This window comes from Coregonus clupeaformis, chromosome 19 (assembly GCF_020615455.1).
Source record: "Coregonus clupeaformis isolate EN_2021a chromosome 19, ASM2061545v1, whole genome shotgun sequence".
NCBI lineage: Eukaryota > Metazoa > Chordata > Actinopteri > Salmoniformes > Salmonidae > Coregonus > Coregonus clupeaformis.
In genome coordinates this window covers 42519569-42541280 of record NC_059210.1, presented here as the reverse complement: position 1 = coordinate 42541280, position 21712 = coordinate 42519569, and the positions used below count along the sequence as shown (strand labels likewise).

Here is a 21712-nt window from a genome sequence, read left to right as displayed (position 1 = left end):
AAGACTGAACTGTACTATACATGCAATGGTAAGAAAAATTGTCTGAGGATAAGCTGTCATTTGAAGCGGTCACATGGTGACAAGGGTTACTTATGTTGGCAATGGGAGAGAGTGTGAGAAAGAGAGCAGTGTCTCAGAAGTCCTGTGGTCCCAATTTGACTGAACTGACTGAATTCCATCTGTGGTTGACTGTGAAAACAGTAGTGTGTGCTTACCTTGAGACATACTGGTGTATGCAGTCGAAGCTGGCCTGAGGTTTGTCCTTGCTATCACTGGACAGGTAGAAGGAAAATACCCTTAGTGCGTCCGAGGCATCTGGGGACGGGGCGGGGATCTTGATGTACTGTTGTCAGGAGACAAAGAGAGAGTGCTAGATCACCGAGGAGACCATGTGTAAAATTATAAATGTTTATCATTTTTAGCATATTCAGCTGTGTCATCCGTCTGCATATTCTAAACATGCTAAATGAAATGCCTTGCGTTTGGGTCATACAATCCGAAAAGTTTTGGTAACTAACAATCAATTAGGCTAAACATTTAATTGGAGAGCAAAAGCTGCTAAATAGGAACACTGAGGTTATTGACATTGCGTATGATTCCACTGCTCAGGATGGCAGCCAGGCAGCCTCTGGCTTAATGTGATTTCAAATGAAGCCACATCTGAAGCAGATGAAAGTGAACTAGGCATATCATATCCCTTTCCAATCTAATTCCAAACAACATCAGCACACATCTCAAAAGCCGTGCTGTGGTTCTGCTCTCCTAAGGTACACTATATATACAGAAGTATGTGGACACCCCTTCAAATAAGTGGATTCGACTATTTAAGCCACACCCGTTGCTGACACGTGTATAAAATCGACCACACTGCCGTGCAATCTCCATAGACAAACATTGGCAGTAGAATGGCCTTACTGAAGAGCTCAGTGACTTTCAACGTGGCACTGTCATAGGATGCCCCCTTTCCAAAATGTCAGTTTGTCAAGTTTCTCCCTGCTAAAGCTGCCCCGGTCAATTGTAAGTGCTGTTATTGTGAACTGGAAATGACTTGGAGCAACAACGGTTAAGCCACGAAGTTGTAGGCCACACAAGCTCACAGACAGTTGAACTGCCTCTGGAAGCAATGTCAGCACAATAACTGTTAGTCGGGAGCTTCATGAAATGGGTTTCCATGGCTGAGCAGCTGCACACAAGCCTAAGGTCACCATGTGCAATGCCAAGCGTTGGCTGGAGTGGTGTAAAGCTCGCCGCCATTGGACTCTGGAGCAGTGGAAACGCGTTCTCTGGAGTGATGAATCACACTTCACCATCTGGAAGTCCGACGGACAAATCTGGGTTTGGCGGATGCCAGGAGAACGCTACCTGCCCCAATGCATAGTGCCAACTGTAAAGTTTGGTGGAGGAGGAATAATGGTCTGGGGATGTTTTTTATGGTTCGGGCTAGGCCCCTTAGTTCCAGTGAAGGGAAATCTTAACGCTACAGCATACAATGACATTCTAGACGATTCTGTGCTTCCAACTTTGGGGAAGGCCCTTTCCTGTTTCAGCATGACAATGCCACTGTGCACAAAGCGAGGTCCATACAGAAATGGTTTATCGAGATCGGTGTGGAAGAACTTGACTTGCCTGCACAAAGCCCTGTCCTCAACCCCATCGAACACCTTTGGGATGAATTGGAACGCCGACTGCGGGCCTAATCACCCAACATCAGTGCCTGACCTCACTAATGCTCTTGTGGCTGAATGGAAGCAAGTCCCCGCAGCAATGTTCCAACATCTAGTGAAAGGCCTCCCCAGAAGAGTGGAGGCTGTTATATCAGCAAAGGGGGGACCAACTCTCTATATTAATGCCCATGATTTTGGAATGAGATGTTCGACGAGTATGTGTCCATATACATGTAGTGTATCATTGATTACACAGTGTTCCTCTGTGGTTGCTAACTGAATGCTGTGTCCTTGCAGAGCAATTCAGTTAATCAGTTTGCCCTTGCTGTTCCTAGCCCAATCCTGGTAGAGAGAACCGTATATTAATGACACTGTATGATAACGTTACTGTACTTTTATATTTGTATGAGAGGGGTAAACTTACATTTTTGCTTTTCTAAAGTTACTTGATGAAGCAAATGTTGTTGGCTAACGTTAGCTAGCACCTGTGCCACTTTGGCTGTGTTATTGTCTTGCATCTAAATTAATGAGTAGATGGACGAAAAAATAAACCATTTAGATGTCTGCACATGCTTGTGAATTGTTGTATTATTTAAGAGTGTAATATGGTTTTGTTGCATTAATCAAGAGTGCAATATGGTAGATTAAAAGTTGCTCGCATAGCTAACTAGTTCAATAGTTTGCATGCTTACTGGCTAGTGGGTACTGTGATATTTATGGTACATTTGAGCTGAGAAGCAAGAATGTCATCCCCTCTCTCAGCATGGGACATTCTGTTGCGAATGTAAATTGAAAAGGTTATGTACATATTATGTACATAGACATATCGCCCCGATGCCTCTCTTCCAACTTTCGTCAATCTGAATAAGCAGAGGAAATTTGAGGACAAGATCACATTTTATTTGATTTTATTCATCACATGCTTCATAAACAACAGGTGTAGACTAACAGTGAAATGCTTACTTACGGTGCCCGTCCCAACAATGCAGAGAGAAAGAAAATAGAGAAATAATAGAAAAGTAAAACACGTAATATTAAAAGTAATAATAAATACACAATGAGTAACGATAACTTGGCTATATACACAGGGTACCAGTACTGAGTCGATGTGCAGGAGTACGAGGTAAATGTGTACATATAACTAGGAATAAAGTGACTAGGCAACAGGATTGATAATAAACAGTAGCAGCAGCGCATGTTATGAGTCAAACAAAGTTAGTGCAAAAAGGGTCAATGCAGATAGTCCGGGTAGCTATTTGGTTAACTATTTAATTAACTTATGGCTTGGGGGTAGATGCTGTTCAGGGTCCTGTTGGTTCCAGACTTTGTGCATCGGTACCGCTTGCCGTGCAGTAGCAGAAAGAACAGTCTATGACTTGGGTGGCTTGAGTCTTTGACAATTTTTAGGTCCTTCCTCTGACACCGCCTGAAAGGGGCAGAGAGATGGGCCACAGAATGATTACTTATTTTGACCCAGCATGATTACTGACTGACTGACTGAAAGTGCACAGCCATACAGTACTCAGAATTCAGCCATTGTTGCCATATCATCTGAAAATAAGTCACTTTCACTTCCCTGATGGTGTCAGACTAGTGTGACATGGATAACAACACAAAGGACAAAAAAAGTATGTAATATTTTCATTTTATTAGGAGCCATAAGACAAACAGCGGACAGTCATTGGGGCTTGAAACAGTCTCTTTAGTTATCTTTGGAAAGTGATTGATTCCAGGCTGGCTGGGGCAGATGTGGCAGGCAGGACTCTAGCTGCCACAAATGCCCAGTCATGCAGTACAGCCATAAGCAGTTTCTGTAGCTTGTAGCCAATAAACAGTTCCTCTTTCAACACCCCCCCCATTGCTCCTCTCTCTCCCCCTAGCGAGCTGTGCACCCTACCCCCATCACCCAGCCTCAGCTCTCTTTATAGCACACAACACGCAAGCCACACAGTGCAACACAAAGCGCAAGCCAGCCATGGACACTTGCGATATCAAACTGACCATTAGTTATGTTGACCTATATCTGTCCAGCCCTTCATGAAGTGGTGGGGCAAGATTCCACTAATGGCTGCTTCAGGTTTCTGCTAATGAACTAGCCATCAACCAAAAAAGCGTAAATAGGAGCAACAGAAGAGCCATATCGTCAGGACCCATTACCTCAAGACGCTGTCTAAAGTGGTATTGGTCTTGACCAAAATTACAAGCAACAAGTCATAGAAAGAGAGGCTCCAGAAGTAGGTCAAGGCAGACAGCATTGCAATGGAGAATGATTTGTTTCAAATGGAGATGCTGATAAAACAAAAGCCTGCCTGTCCCCAGGCGGGAGCACAGCTCAGGGTTTACAGTCTTAGCTGTGCAATCCCCAACCCCCATATGCCCACCCCCATACCACCAGCACATCCCTCTGTCTCTATTCCCTCAGTGTGAGGCGAGCATCGAGCACCCCCCTCCAGCCAAGCGTTAGAGTTGCCGGTCACCCCCATCCTCGCCACTGTGCACACTTCACATTCTAATTCTAATCAATGTCACTCAGGTCAGTCCGTTTTATTCACAGCTTCCTTCTCCATCTTCATACCCATATGTAATTTAACCCATTAGTTCCCAGCTCTGCGCTCCTGGCTCCTGGGGGAGAGACCATCTCCCCTGGCAGCTTTTAGCCCCTACAGTACCTGGTGTGAAGTTTAAGGGCTTTAAAACATGAGGCACTCCAGTTAAAAGCTCTGTCTGAGCAAACAGGGGCCATCATCAACTGGCTACCTGCCACTTTCTCCTGTCTTCAGATTACATTTCCCAGGACAGTTATTCATGCTAGAGGGTTTCGAACAAACACTTAATAGAAAAGGTACACAAAAAAGCTTGGTCTACATTTTGTAGGCTTTTGTGTATGTTTAAAAAAAAATCTATAAAAATGTTGATCACAACAAAGCTGTTGAAATATTTTAAATGTTAGTCAAACTAAATGAAAAATAATCAATATTTTATTGGTTCCCATTTTCCAAACTGATGGAAATCTAACATGACGTTTACCTTGGTCCCTTTCTGTTCCAGAACCACCACCCACATTGACAGGTAAGTCTAATATCAGTGTGAGTAACAGAGATGTGTATTTCCATAGAGCAGACTCACACAGGGCAGGCAGGTTGTACCATAAAGCTGTCCTTGCCCTAGGCCCCCAGGCCTCCGGGGCCCGTGTCTGCTCCAGGCAGTGTGAGCCTGCCCTTTCCATCTCTGGTTACACCGGGGGAGCCCCACACTCCTGCAGGTCACATGGAAGGACTAAGGTCAAACATCTCCTAAGCTACGCTGCAGCTGAGGCCGTATGCCACGCTTCAACCAAACATCAACATCCGTGGTCAATGCCTCCAACTAACTACTTAGGCCTACATAGGAAACAAATCGCTATTTAGCATTCACTAACCACAGGAATTAGGCATCACCCTTCTGTCTGTACTCTTTATTTTATCTGATCATTCCAAGGGACATTTAAAATAGTTAGCTATGCCATATTACACAAAATTTATATTGTTGAAATCCTTGTACAATACCCTGAAGACAAGTTACAGGACAATTATAAAATAAATTGTGAGAAAGGATGGATAACATATACAAATTATTCTAAAAACTCCCAACAGAACAAATGGGAGTCAGTGAGCAGTGTACTGTCAGAGGAGTGGTGAGTCAGTCAGCTTTGTCCAGTTGTGTCCATCCTGTGAGCTGAACTTGGCGGTTGGACAGTTAGTGTCATCCCAGCAAAATGGCATCAGATTGACAATCCTCAGCACCTTGTCAGAATAGTCTCTCGACGGGGCGCTGGGGCAGATACAATAACCCCCACTGTGGCCCCAGGCCCAGGCACATCTGCTGCAGCCTGCTCCCGGCCAGCCCTGTGTGTTTGGAGATGTCAAATACCTTCAGGCTGTTGTAAGGTGTGAACTGGACTGGAACAGAACAACATGGCTCTGCCGTTGGAGCAGGACAAAGGGCACCCCTCATTGGTGTCCATGGAAAACTCCCCATTTTGACGCACAGACAGCATTAACACTATTTATTATTTCTGATCATGCTGCTCTTCTTCTGCCTTACATTTGGTGGCGGTTGAGAAAATGATTCTGGTAAAGAGATATACTTTTTTTCCTCCTGCTAACCACCCATCTGCCAGGAAAGTATTTATTTGTTGATGTTTGGGTCTATGGACATTAGCGAGCAGGTAGAGATCCTAGATCTGGTATTTAGCATGGCAGCACAGTGATGGGAGCAGGTGCCTAGATATACAAACATGATTTGCTCTAGTCTGTGCCGCCTGCCCTTGTCTGTACTGACACTACTGGCCATTGTCCTCTCATCCCTGTCTGCACAGTCATGGCTGCTGCTGTGAGCTGCCTGTCTTTTGTTCTTGCATCTTCCCCCACAGAGCTGAGTGCAATGGCCCGTCAGCCAGCCTGGATTATTCATGAACAGCAGGGACGTGTGGCAGGCGGCTGGAGCGGGCTAGGGGGACAGCACTGTCACAGTGTGACTCCCAGCTCAGCTCGTGCATGAGGGATGGCACTCCACAGTCCCCTCTTTACCTGTCTCTCTGGTATGTGGTAATCACCAAAGCATCCCAATGAGGCAACAAACAGAACAGAGAGAACTACTATGGGAGGAGGAGGGGGGTGGATTAGAGCTGGGGCCAGCAGCATTCCCGCTCACTGCCACGCTGCATCTCCTCACAAACAGCAGTACACACATGCTGGATCCATGTGTACTATGGGGAAACACTGCTAAGACATTCTCAAAATTCCACACAGAACTATTGGTCAAAAAGGAAAAGGAAGCTTACAAGTGGCATTTAAAAGGAAGGCATTATTCCAATGACACATGCAGACAACCATGGAAGGCAACAAAGGCAGACGATGCCTCAGGGAAATCCGGGGCACATATTCATTCCTGCTCTCCACAATCCTCCCGCTGTTTACCGTATGATCAATGACTCATAGATCATGAATACAATGCCTGAGATCACCTCTCCTTTAAATCATGCTTTTAGTGAGGCTTTGTTCCTGTATTTCAAAATCAGCCCTACTATTGAAAAATACTGGGGATCCACAGAGAGGAGGGGTGGGGGTTTGAAGGGGGTTGTTGAGAGGACTAGGGGGTGAGAATTGTCGTGGCTACAGCATCCCCCAAGGTATTGGCTCTTATGCCAAGCAAAACGTGCCTTCTCCAAGAGAGGCTGGGCTAATCTGTCAACCTCAGCAAACACATGGGTCACCAACTCACCCCCTCCTGTACAGTATATCTCCCACTGTAAATCTGGTCAACAACGAGGTTGTTATTCTTCTTTAGGTTAAACAATAGCTCAGTCTGTAGTACTCTAGTGATTTGAGCCCTAAAAAACACAACCACTACAGACTTCAGACAGAAACTCTGCTCTCTGACCATTCCACTTCCGTAAACATCTTTGTTTACAGGGGCAGTGTTGCTTGTATCCTGTTGTGCTGCATTTGTAAATGCTGGAAAAATAATGGATGTGGGAAGAGTTCAGGAAAAGTTACCATTGCTGACAGCCGAACAACCAACCAGACAAACAGAAAGATCGGCGGAACAGAGGCTTGCTCTTTCTAACATCACATACTGCTTTTCATTCTCGCTGATGGCCGTTTGTTGCACTAATGAAAAAACAGTATTTCAAAGTGATGTTATGTTATTACCCTCCTAGGTAGCTTCTGTGTCAGTGCTTACTGGTTTACAGAATGGTGAGGCATCTTCCATCAATGGATTTAGATCCAACAGGATCTCCTTGGTTTAGCCTATTCCTGTGATGTTATATAAATAGCTGCCATGATGTTCCTATCACTGTTGATGTAATGAAAGGAGAACACTATAACTGTACAAATATAAACAATGGGGGCTGGGTGTTTCAATCAATATTTCTAATAGATTTTTGACATGTGCTAATAAACAAGATGGTTGACCTAATATGTGAGCAGCGCTACAACATCCTGGATCTATTAGTCATCCTGATAAGGGGACCACACACACTCTCTGAGGCGATGCCAGGCCAGATAGGTCAGTGCACCTGGGAATCAACATGGTCTCAGTCCAATGCACCAAACAATCAAAACGTCAGAACTCTGTACCTCCAGTTCCATATCTGTTTTAAGTTACATGCTTAATTACTACACAAAAACATGCAAATATGTGCTTTCTAAAAGCCCTTGTAGTGCGATAACTTGGAATAATATCCTCCTCGATTCACTACTTCAGAGTTACACTAGCTTTCTCAATATCAGAGGTGCTTGCTAAAGAAAGAAAGCCAGTCTTCCCTGGACTGGGAGATGTCTCATTAGGCTTGTCCCTCAGATACTGTGATCCCAAAATACTCGGGCCAAAAGCTTTGCCAGTCAAAACAGTGGGCCTCAGATGCGCAGGGCACGCAGAGCATTTTTCCTAGCTTGACACATCTGGATGAATAGAACGTCGTGTGCCTGAACGACGACTGCCCCCACCCTCTAGCTGTGCCACTGGGAAAGGACCTCTAACTGCATTCCTCTTATTGTTATTCTAATTAGCTTTCAGAAAATAATAACTGACGTGGACGAGTAGTACACAGCGTTGTACGAGATCTTCAGTGTCTTGGCAATTTCTCGCATGGAATAGCCTTCATTTCTCACAACAAGAATAGACTGACAAGTTTCAGAAGAAAGTTATTTGTTTCTGGCCATCTTGAGCCTGTAATCGAACCCACAATTGCTGATGCTCCAGATACTCAACTAGTCTCAAGAAGGTCCGTTTTATTGCTTCTTTTCAGCTGTGCTAACATAATTGCAAAAGGGTTTTCTAATAATCAATTAGCCTTGATAAACTTGTATTAGCAAACACAACGTGCCATTGGAACACAGGACTGATTGTTGCTGATAATGGGCCTCTGTACACCTATGTAGATATTCCATTAAAAATCAGCTGTTTCCAGCTACAATATCCATTTACAACATTAACAATGTCTACACTGTATTTCTGATCAATTTGATGTTATTTTAAATGGACAAAAAATTTGCTTTTCAAGGACATTTCTAAGTGACCCCAAACTTTTGAACAGCAGTGTATATTCTTCGTAGCTGTCTATTTACCACCACAAACCGATGCTGGCACTAAGACCGCTCTCAATGAACTGTATACGGCCATAAGCAAACAGGAAAACGCTCATCCAGAGGCGGCGCTCCTAGTGGCTGGGGACTTTAATGCAGGGAAACTTAAATCCATTTTACCTCATTTCTACCAGCATGTTAAATGTGAAACCAGAGGCGAAAAAACTCTAGACCACCTTTACTCCACACACAGAGACACGTACAAAGCTCTCCCTCACCCTCCATTTGGCAAATCTGACCATAATTCAATCCTCCTGATACCTGCTTACAAGCAAAAACTAAAGCAGGAAGCACCAGTGGCTCGGTCAATAAAAAAGTGGTCAGATGAAGCAGATGCTAAGCTACAGGACTGTTTTGCTAGCTGTTTTGAGGCTGTTCTGAGGGCAAAAGGGGGTGCAACTCAATATTAGGAAGGTGTTCCTACTGTTTTGTACACCCTAAGTGTATACAGATGTAGGATCTTAAATTTGAGCCAGTTTGCTACATCAGGAAAACAATCCTGCAGCAGTAGGAAATGTGAATTATTATGTGGATAATAATTAATGGATATTTTTTGTAGGGGTTTTACATTAGGACAAATCAAGTCTGATATTTTCAAGTTGAAATTACAAACTTTAGAAGACTTTTTAAAGCTTGAATACACTACAAGTTTGCATTTCTTGCTGTGCAGCAAAATTCTCATCAACAGAAGAGTGATCAAATTAAGATCTTACATTTGCATTAAAGAACATAATTAGTTAAAGAAAATTGTGAGAAATAAAAAAGTATACCAGTTTCATTTAAGGACCAAAGGATTGACAGCCGTCCCAAATAGATTGCAAAATAGTTGGGAAGAGATTTTTGACGTACCGATTTCATGGCATAGTGTTTATGAACTGATATGCAAAACGATGCCGGATTCTAAACTTAGAATTTTTCAATTTAAATTATTATACAAAAATCTTGCTACCAATAGAATGTTATTTAAATGGGGGATACAATCTTCCCAGCTCTGCAGATTTTGCTGCGAAGAAACAGAATCATTAGATCATTTGTTTTGGTACTGTCCATTTGTAGCTTGTTTTTGGACACAGGTCCAGGAATGGCTAAAGGATTGCAATATTTACCTGGAGCTAACCCTGCAGACAGTACTACTGGGTGATCTGAAAAGTCATAGTCAATCGATCAATAATATAATAATACTTTTAGCAAAAATGTTTATTTTCAATTTACAATCTGTAGAAACAATGAGAATAGAAGGGTTCAGAACTTTTGTAAAACATCACAGTACAGTTGAAAAATATATGGCAAATAGAAATCCAATATGGATGGTGTTAAGAGATAGATGGGAGGGGTTGAATGGAGCTGAAGGGTGGGACTAATAACAACAACTAATAACAACAAGATAACTAATGTAAAGCATACTGTGTCCATAATCAGTATATAGGTTATAGGTTGAGAGCTTTTGTGAAAGAGCACAGTTAGAAAGATATGGCATATAGAAGCAAACCGGATGGACATCATGAAAATGATCGTGATGTTGAGGGTAGATGAAGTTCAGGAGTAAAAACCAACAAAATATAATTATTGTAAAATTGACTGTGTCCATAAAATGTAGATAGTATGTATAAGCTGGAAGAAGAGGCCTAAGCATTGTTGTTCACTAGTTTACTCCAATTAGGGAAAGGGTGGTGGGGTTGGAAAGTAATAAAGGGAAATATATATTTTTTAAAGGATATGTATATATATATGTATGTATATGTATTTATATGTACATGTATATACAGTGGGGAGAACAAGTATTTGATACACTGCCGATTTTGCAGGTTTTCCTACTTATAAAGCATGTAGAGGTCATAGGTACACTTCAACTGTGAGAGACGGAATCTAAAACAAAAATTCAGAAAATCACATTGTATGATTTTTAAGTAATTAATTTGCATTTTATTGCATGACATAAGTATTTGATACATCAGAAAAGCAGAACTTAATATTTGTTACAGAAACCTTTGTTTGCAATTACAGAGATCATACGTTTCCTGTAGGTCTTGACCAGGTTTGCACACACTGCAGCAGGGATTTTGGCCCACTCCTCCATACAGACCTTCTCCAGATCCTTCAGGTTTCGGGGCTGTCGCTGGGCAATACGGACTTTCAGCTCCCTCCAAAGATTTTCTATTGGGTTCAGGTCTGGAGACTGGCTAGGCCACTCCAGGACCTTGAGATGCTTCTTACGGAGACACTCCTTAGTTGCCCTGGCTGTGTGTTTCGAGTCGTTGTCATGCTGGAAGACCCAGCCACGACCCATCTTCAATGTTCTTATTGATGGAAGGAGGTTGTTGGCCAAGATCTCGCGATACATGGCCCCATCCATCCTCTCCTCAATACGGTGCAGTCGTCCTGTCCCCTTTGCAGAAAAGCATCCCCAAAGAATGATGTTTCCACCTCCATGCTTCACGGTTGGGATGGTGTTCTTGGGGTTGTACTCATCCTTCTTCTTCCTCCAAACACGGCGAGTGGAGTTTAGACCAAAAAGCTCTATTTTTGTCTCATCAGACCACATGACCTTCTCCCATTCCTCCTCTGGATCATCCAGATGGTCATTGGCAAACTTCAGACGGGCCTGGACATGCGCTGGCTTGAGCAGGGGGACCTTGCGTGCGCTGCAGGATTTTAATCCATGATGGCGTAGTGTGTTACTAATGGTTTTCTTTGAGACTGTGGTCTCAGCTCTCTTCAGGTCATTGACCAGGTCCTGCCGTGTAGTTCTGGGCTGATCCCTCACCTTCCTCATGATCATTGATGCCCCACGAGGTGAGATCTTGCATGGAGCCCCAGACCGAAGGTGATTGACCGTCATCTTGAACTTCTTCCAGTTTCTAATAATTGCGCCAACAGTTGTTGCCTTCTCACCAAGTTGCTTGCCTATTGTCCTGTAGCCCATCCCAGCCTTGTGCAGGTCTACAATTTTATCCCTGATGTCCTTACACAGCTCTCTGGTCTTGGCCATTGTGGAGAGGTTGGAGTCTGTTTGATTAAGTGTGTGGACAGGTGTCTTTTATACAGGTAACGAGTTCAAACAGGTGCAGTTAATACTGGTAATGAGTGGAGAACAGGAGGGCTTCTTAAAGAAAAACTAACAGGTCTGTGAGAGCCGGAATTCTTACTGGTTGGTAGGTGATCAAATACTTATGTCATGCAAATTAATTACTTAAAAATCATACAATGTGATTTTCTGGATTTTTGTTTTAGATTCCGTCTCTCACAGTTGAAGTGTACCTATGATAAAAATTACAGACCTCTACATGCTTTGTAAGTAGGAAAACCTGCAAAATCGGCAGTGTATCAAATACTTGTTCTCCCCACTGTATATATATATATTTGCGAGAAGAAAAAAAACATATGGGGGATTGGAAGTGATGCAGACAATTACATTGATGGAAGTTACAATCTATCTTTAATATTAAAGCTGATCTACCCCCTAAAAAAAATTAAAAATAAAAATAAGAGATGGGCAATTCCACAGTAACAGAATTGCTTTGAGGCTCAGATTTTTCACTTACAATGTATGCCAAACAAAAACGATTGATTTCAAAGTTTAACACACCATACAACTCTATGCACAAGGACTACTTTCAACAATTCACACTGAACATTTTACAAAAACACATTTACTGGAAAATGCAAATTTGTTAACAGAATTTCTGTACAATCTCCCTCCATTTCTGTGTCCACGTTTTCCAAAAACTCTTAAATATCTGCTCCGAATTAAGATTCAACGATGTCTGCAAAAATAATGTGGTGTCATCTATGACATGATACATTGACTTTGAAAAAATCTATTTTGGTTATTGAACTACAGTAAGTGAATTGGATTTACACCCGGTAATGGAATTGTATTATGTGTCCCTGATCTGTACCACACAGAAATGCATCATTATGGATATGAATGTCATTCTCTTCATGGTGATGTATCCTAAATAGGTACATTGTACATACAACATTTCTCCCTTTGCATATTTGGGTATTATTCTTACATTCTTCAGCATTCTTCTTACTTCTTCGGAAATTCCGAAAAAACTTAATTTAATCACTTAATAATTAATAAACAAAATTGATATCAGTAAAACATGAACTAATTGATAGGTCTGGCTTTAGTTGTTACTTCTGTAAACTTTAATTATCCTCCCTCTTCATGAGGGAGAGAAATTAGAAAATATCATAAAGATACTGTATGTTGGTTTTTGGTAACCGAATTTCAAGGCACAAGTCAATGTTTCTTAAACTTACAGAAGGCAGGAAAATGTCTCCAAAACTAAATATAAAATGTTGATATTAGTTGGTAGGGGTCTTTTGATATATTTCTAATTCCTTTTAAGACTTTCTGGTAGATGTTTTCTAAAAACCCTTTTCCATCTGTTTGACCAGAAATCAAAGCCTTTGCTTATTCCTAATCTATATATGCCTTAATTAAAAAAGAAAAAAAATATATAGACTCTTAGCTTTCATTTGACACCCAATTTGACATGCTCCTATGAACTTCACATGTTGGTGCTCATGGGTCCTTTTGCATGGAAATTACCATATCAACTCCTACATTTACATTTACGTCATTTAGCAGACGCTCTTATCCAGAGCGACTTCCTATCCAGGGTTTCCCCCATATCTGGAGGGGGATGAGATCACCATTAATGTGACACACAACACAGGAGGAGACGGCTCTGCAATGTATAGCCCAGACCGACTGTAGAGCTTACATGTTTTCAAAACTGTGGCTCTAACACTGTGTATTATAGCATTTCTGGCAAGAGATGTTATAGTATTTCTGGTAGAGATCCCATTTTGAGGGCATCCTGTACTTTTTCTAGTTCTTATTTGGGAAGCTGAGTGTCAAGCAAAACAGGAATCCCATCATTTGCAGGAATATTTCTGGAGGCAAACAGAAAAGTGATCAGACGGCAGGATTATGTGATAGAATTATATAGCCTCACAACAGAGCCATGAGTAAATGCGTGCCAACCTAATCCAAAATCAACACTACCCAATCTCCCAAATATCCATACAATGAATGAATTGTCACCATATGGCACAGATACTGTAACAGGGCTCATTGGGCATAACTCTTTTAAATAAATACAGTCGCTACATTAGATGTGATATACAACTTGAAATTCACACACTGTTCATTTGTGTACATACACTCGACATGACAGAGATGGATAATATGTTCAATGCTGTCAAAGCACAGTAAAAATAAACAAAACTAAGCATGTGACCTATAATTGGAGGCAAAATAAGAGAGCTAAGAGCTAATAAGAGATTCAATTTCTACTAAGCAGACATGCCAGCTAACAGACTGCTTCACCAGAAGTAAAAGAAAATAAGCACTAGGATGTGAAATTCCAGTCCATGAGAACCTAAACCTAGATTGAATAAATTCCTAAATCCCTGGTGACGATTTCTCTAACCACTGCAACTGAATGCTCATTATTGATCAAGCTTTTTTAATTTACTTCCTTCAATAACATTTTGATATGACAAGGGTAGCTAGTTGTTCCATCCTTATCACTGGGGGGGACAATGTGAGCCCTTGTCATGCATGAGTGACTACACATCACCAGGTGATACAGAGCTGGCCACATAGCCAGAGGAAAGCTGTGTGTCAACCACAGAATGGCATTGCTTGATAGGGCAACCTGGTCTCAGAGCATTTCATAATATTATGTACGTAAATCAGAGACAAGCCATTTAGTATGATATATTACGTTTCGAATAGTACAGTATGTATTAATTTGTGGATGTCCATCACCCATTTCGTATGATATATTACGAATTTGCTAAATGTACAATATGTTACGAATTTGCAAAAAGTTTGATATGTTACGAATTTACATTTTACATTTACATTTTAGTCATTTAGCAGACGCTCTTTTCCAGAGCGACTTACAGTTAGTGACTGCATACATTTTCATTTTCATTCAATTCTAGCTAGGTCCCTAATAATAGCTATCTGGCTAATGTTAGCTAGGCTAGGGGTTAGGGTTAAGTTTAGGAGTTAGGTTATAGGGTTAAGGTTTGGGTTATAGGAAAGGTTAGCTAAAAGGGTTAAGGTTAGGGTTAGGGGAAGGGTTAGCTAACATGCTAAGTAGTTGCCAAGTAGCTAAAAAGTAGTTAGTAGTTGAAAAGTTGCTAATTAACTAAAATGCTAAAGTTGGGTTGCTAGACGTTCGCGTTATACCCCCATCCATCCCGCCCGACCAACCACTCTACTTTTGTTTTTGCCTTAAGTAACCATCTGTCTGACGTAACCATACCAAACATAACATGTCATACTAATTTGAGTGTCCACGGGTTTACGTTCACTATGTTAAATCTAGTCTATTGGACCAGGCTGGATATGGGAACTAACCCCTCACACCACAGAGCCTGGAGAGGTGCCAACTGAGTGGTTATGGGAATTCCCTTGGCTTAGTGGCACTGGAAATGGAAATGTGACGTGAGCTAGCAAGCCCTGAGACAAGAGCAGGATTTTTTTTTTACCAGTAGGGCACATCTGAGAGGACAATGCCACCTATCACTGGTCACAAGCATCACCCCTTTCATCACATACCCACTCCTTGTCCACTAGTCTACATTCACATCTCAGGAGTACAGGAAAATGATATCACTCAACACTGGTTTTGAAATGTTAAGAGCTGCTGTAGATATGATGGGTAAGGACACTGTTTACCGTGACTGTGCTGTTGTTAGGCACCTTAGAGCCCATTGGTCCCCCTCTGTCTGGTGTACTCCAGTCTGCCACATTCACCACCATCCTCCCCCCATTAACAGCTTAATCTGCTCTCCCTCCAACGGCAGATAGCTCATTAAAGCCCAGTCGGCCAGCGCAGGGGGCCGCTGTCAGAGGGGGAGGGAGCCTATGCTTGAATTCCACTAAAGCAATTTGAATATATAATGTGCCAACAAAGATATAATCACAAAATCCTATTCAGTGATTAAAGCATACTTTAATTGCATACACTTAAAATTGCTAAACAGAACGACTGATGTCGCCTATCCGTATTCATCTCTTCCATTTCACATATGTTCAATTACAACACTCGCTGGCTTGCATATGCCTTTCATATGTTTGTGTTTACTTAAGCTACGTTCTGTATCGGAGTACTTTATTATTTTCTGATGAAGCGCCATAAAGAACAGCGCAGACAGAGGGAGAACAATTCCATGGCTGCCATAGCATCCCCCTTTCCTCATCTCGGCTCTTTCATGTCTACACAGAGACAACAAGCGTGGAGACATGGGGCTCCCTCGGGTTCACCAACTCCCCAACCTCCTCCCCCTCTCCAAACAAAGCCTTTTCAGTTGCCAGCCTGACCCAGTAACCTGGCTAGCAGCCTGGGGGTATAGTGTACCCTCTCTTAGGGCCCGTGTGAGCACACAGGCCAGTGTTTGTGTACAGAGCAAAGTCACTTTTGTCAATGCAATTGGCTCTTGCAGGGATTAGAGCAGCTCCTTTTAGACAGGGCCGATTGTGTGGTAAATGTGCAGTAGGCTAGCAGGCAGCGCTGGGGAGGGTGCTCTAGTGCCCGGCTAATCTGGTTGGACACAGGCATCTTTCTTTACTGCTGCTTCACAGGAATGTCTTCTCCCTTTCACTGCCAAGTGTTTCGGTAGATTATGTACTAGGTCTGACTACACTCAGCATCAAGGATAACATGACACAGAGCTATGATTAAACAAACCCGGTTTGCAGTATTTATGCATTAGCATATTATCACATATTTTTCCCTGTAGTCAGATAAAATCACAAACATGGTCCTGGAATACTGTGAAAATACCAAGTATATGCTTCCAGGTTTCAGAATAACTGGCAGTACTGTAGCTGTGTAAATAAAGACTCTGTATAAACATTGCTGTGGCAGGTCTGATTGAATCCGGTTCTAAATCTAACATGGAAAGCTGAAGCATAACAAACCTAAACTCACACATGCCACAAATGCAAAGGAGGTCACATTAAACACTGATGGTCCCTTTGCAAGACAGTCAAGCTTTTTATGTATTTATAACGACAAATGTGAGAACAGCTCCATTCTACTGTATAACCCTATAAGGCAACAATAACCACCAGCTGAAGAATAGAACAATATCTTCACAACATGTGCAATCTAATCAGGCAGGCCATCAGGGTTTTGTCGGTGGATGCATGCAACTGAACTGCCCTCTTCTTTCAAGCCATGTTTTTGGATCTCATTAAAAATGCAGTGGAGGAACGGTTACGAATGTGCTGCCTGGACGGCAAATCAGAACTAATTAAAGCATTTGATTTCTGAAGCATTAGAATGGGTGTGCAAAAACACATTCATCTTACCCCCTGGCTCCCCTTGAAGGAAATTGCTGGCTGATTTGGTAAGGATCCCTGGGGAGAGAAAAAAAGGGGGAAAGTGGTTATCATGTAATATAACAGACTCAAGCATTACAGGTAAATAAAATAAGATTAAATCTAAAATACATCAGGTAACATTACATTTTGAAATGAAATATTGTTATTTAATAATACATATTACATATCTGGTCAAGCTCTGCTAGTAGATATATTTGCTGCGATTACACTCTCAATACCGGCAATTTCTCCCACAGCAATAGTGATTTATGAATCAAGATAATAATCTATTAAAACAGTACTACTTAGTTCAGTGGGGCAAATTATACCCATTAGCTAACCATCACAATAATGATAGTTTCCCATCCCTTATTTGCCCCAATGACCGAAGTACAACCTCTTAAGTGTTAATTCAATAATAAAAACGGCCCACAGATCAAGGTTGCTTCACCGCTAATCTGCACTGGAATGTGTCTGATTAATCAATCTAGAGCACAGAAAACTTGTTTCACTCAACTAGTTCTCATAGTCAACTAGAAATTGGGGAGGGAGGGAGGGAGGGGGGTGGGAGCGATAGAGAGCAGGTGAAAGAGAGAGAGAGAGAGTGAGAGAGAGAGAGCGAGGGGAGAGAACGAGAGAGAGAAAGAATCATGAAAAAGCTTCATCACAAAGCTTTTAGCGTAAAATCCCTAATCATTTTCTCAGCTGATTTCTCATCAAAATGACTAGAGTTAGAAGCAGGCTTGAGAACAAACTGTATCTTTGTTTACAAGTGGGCTACATTTTATCAGCCCACCGTACTGTGACTTGCACAAACCTGCCCTCCATGTACAAAGCTGTCCTGCAAATAAGCCTTTATGTAACTGTAAAGAGGTGACCACACTGTGCATGTTTCAAGTGTTCCTGAACTGTCAAGAAGGATCAGTACCTGTATCACCAATTTGTAAGTCGCTCTGGATAAGAGCGTCTGCTAAATGATGTAAATGTAAATGTATATGACTAGTATGTAACATTGGAGACAACAAAAACTGTTCTCTCTGAGGTACTCCTAGCGATGATACAGGGTCAAGAGATAAGAGCCATTATCTGAAAGGTACAGCTGCAGCCATGGTCAACAGGCCTGTGATCGAGATGTAGTTGTCCCTGATTGCACTGACTTTGCTCACATCTGCTTGTTTGAAGAAGTGTACTTACTGTGATCAAGATGTGGTTGTCCCACTGGCTATCCTAAGTTGAATGCACCAATTTGTAAGTCGCTCTGGATAAGAGCGTCTGCTAAATGACTTAAATGTAAAATGTTTATCTATTGTAGATGGTTTTGGGAGAGGTCATCATGCCACTCTCTTTCCCTCTGGTCATTGCTCAATAGGCCTACAGCTCATGTTGTATTTTAAAGGGTACGCTTATTAGGGATCTATTTGTTTTATGGTCAGTTGCAGGATGAACATTACAGGCTGGCACTTAATTTACTCATATAGAGTGAAACCCACAGAAACTGATAATGACCTGACTTGACAACCTTGTGAAGAACTATGATGAACTAAATCCCACACTGTAGTTATACATGAGCTATAAATATTTGGTTAATAAAGAATCTACTTATAAAAAAAGCCTTTTGAAAAGAGAGCAGACCCCTGTATATATATTTTGTATCGGTTTACATTCACGTCACTACAGCAGCCTACAGCAGATGTGGGAGTTGCCATGCCTTTTCATTGGGGAAAGTAACCCATAGTTTTACACTACCTGATGGACCAATGATCTCTGGAATTGGGCGGGCTTCTAAACGTTTAAAGGGCAAAACAATGCCCAAGAGTAGAGCAACAAAACTGCCCTGCCTCCCGCCACCCAAATAAGCAACAAGAGACTCGGGGTTGGGGTGAAACTGACCGAGTCCCCATCCAGCTGCTGTCCAGATTTACCGCAATGATTGTAGAGGAATCCAAGTTGTCCCTACTTTTCATAGTCTACAACAGGCAGTGGCGTAAAGTAACTAAGTAAAATACTTCGTACTACTTAAGTCGTTTTGGGGGTATATGTACTTTACTTGAGTATTTATATTTTTTAACAACTTTTACTCCACTACATTCCTAAAGAAAATATGTACTTTTTACTCCATACATTTTCCCTGGCACCCAAAACTACTCATTACATTTCAAATGCTCAGGCAGGACAGCAATTGGGTCCAATTCACACACTTATCAATATAATGCGTTGTCACCCCTACCGCCTCGGATCTGGCTGACTCACTAAACACAAATGCTGCGTTTGTAAATTATGTCTGAGTGTTGGAGTGTGCCCCTGGCTGTCCGTAAATAAAATGTATATCAAGAAAACTGTGCCATATAAGGAATTTGATTGATAGCATTTACTTTTACTCAAGTATGACAATTGAGTACCTTTTCCACCACTGTACTTAAGTACATTTAAAACCAGATACTTTGACTTTTACTCAAGTTGTATTTTACTGGGGGACTTTCACTTGAGTCATTTTCTATTAAGGTATCTTTACTTTTACTCAAGTATGACAGTTGAGTACTTTTTCTACCACTGACAACAGGCACCAAAGGTATTTTTTCTCTCCAAAAAAACACATATAGGCTAGGCTACATATCCTATGTAAATTACAGTTATTTAGAAATGCTTATTGCATATTATCCATGTCACATAGGAATACGGCTATTAGGCTACACATTTTTCAAAATGATCAACTGCAACATTATCAGAAGCCATAACAGCTCATGTAGGCTGTTACTTTTAAAGTAACAAGATTGCTGGATAGATTTGCAATTTACAATGAATGTTGAGAGCCATTATTTTCCTTATTCGCAGGTAGGTTATAGCGCTGATGAGCGCCTAATTAAGGTCTTAGGCTATTTATTTTCAGCATTATTTGTTCCAGTGTTTCTAAATTACGAATAGATGTTTGGACGATTAAAGCATATAAAAGACGTTACTTCGAAACAATGGATCACATATGCTAATAGTCCACACTACAAACGGCATTTTTCAAAGCAATTTCAAACAACCTCAAATGGTGTATTGGATGCTGTGACAATTTCTATGGTCCCATATAATCAAACAACCATAGACTACTAAAACTGTAAACTATGCCATCGATCAATAAACCATAGATAGCCTACAATGCTCGCACAGTGTACAACAAGCACAATAAACGATAGGCTACTGGTTCGCTGACACTTTTTGAACTTTATGTAACTTTTTAACCCAGTGGTCTACCTCTTTTCATTGTGATTAGACTATAGTCGGAGTATCCAATTAAACAAACACCGAAGCGAGAGCAAATTAAATCGGATGGGACTTACCTTAAGATTCTGATATGCTTCAAGCGTTCGAATGGCGGTATCAGTTAGCTTGACGTGATATAGAGATTTATTTGGAACGTTTTTGTTGATTTTTGCACAGGAGAGCCCATACCGACGCTCCTGTCTCAGCGCTGCCATGTCTACAACTGACGTGAATTGGCGACATTCTCTGTGAAACGTCACTTGGACCTAGGCGGAGTTACCATTGCATGCGTTGCCGTGATCACGTCACGCACACACACACACACACACACACACACACACACACACACACACTTCATGTACGTGTCTTTGTATGTCTTTGTTTTGATATTATAATAACAATGTCATACTGTAGGTTCTTTTAGAAGAATGTTTGCATAAACCATATTTTCTTACTACTGAATGAGAAGGAAAAGGAGGAAAAGCTATCTGTTAAAATAGACCCCCATCTAGAGAGCCTTTCCCTTATAGACTGAAAGCAATTTGAGGTAGACCTATCACAGAAAAAATGCTGAATATATAGTATAGGCCTAATGACTCTATGTTACCAAAACCTTTGGAAAGATTGCTTGTGTGACACAAAAATACTATGTTTTGGTATGCTTCTATTGTAAATAATAATGAATCATTGTTATTCCTATATTTCATGTGATGATTATTATCATATCATCTCCCTATTGGGTAATACAGATAAACAAATATGTTTATAACCTAGGTTCCAACTTATTCTATAGCCCTGAAGTCATAATAATCGCCAGATTAAAAACCATGGAAATATGAAATCTAGAAAAAATATGAAAAACGATTTTATTCTGAACTAGATTAAAAATACAAAAATATATTCAGTTGATCTGGTGGACCAATCCCGTGCTCCCAGACAGATTATGTGAAACGGACAGTGATGAAAAACTAGGGAATTTGGGTTAATTAAAGGCATAATCCCTAACAGACAAGATGCTTGGGCCTTGGATTAAGGAGCTCTCTCACAGTCACTAATGGAGTCTTTAATTGCCATATGGCCATCTGAGGTTCTCTATGACTATCTAAACCAGACTATATCAACAACACTTATCACTGCAAATATACAGTGTACAGTGCAGTATGCTGCCTATTGACAATAATGTAAGAGGAAATATTGAATTCAGACCCCAAAGATGATCACTGTGAATGTTCTTGTCGGTTGTAGCTACAATGTGGGACAATATACCTCAGGAGATTTAACAACCCAAATCCAAACTCTCAAGTGATGGT

General features: G+C 41.3%; 1 protein-coding gene across 1 annotated transcript in view; it reads right to left on the bottom strand.

The window, feature by feature from the left end:
* LOC121531934 (RNA polymerase II elongation factor ELL2-like) overlaps positions 1-20621 on the bottom strand; it is a 40878-nt gene extending 20257 nt beyond the window's left edge. The window contains exons 1-3 of the mRNA XM_041837503.2: positions 20480-20621; positions 17142-17189; positions 216-343 (exon numbers count right to left, since the gene is read on the bottom strand). Of these exons, the coding sequence (XP_041693437.1) occupies positions 216-343; positions 17142-17189; positions 20480-20617 (314 nt within the window). The 5' untranslated portion in view covers positions 20618-20621. The remainder of the gene's footprint in view (positions 1-215; positions 344-17141; positions 17190-20479) is intronic.
* Between the last annotated feature and the right edge of the window lie 1091 nt (positions 20622-21712).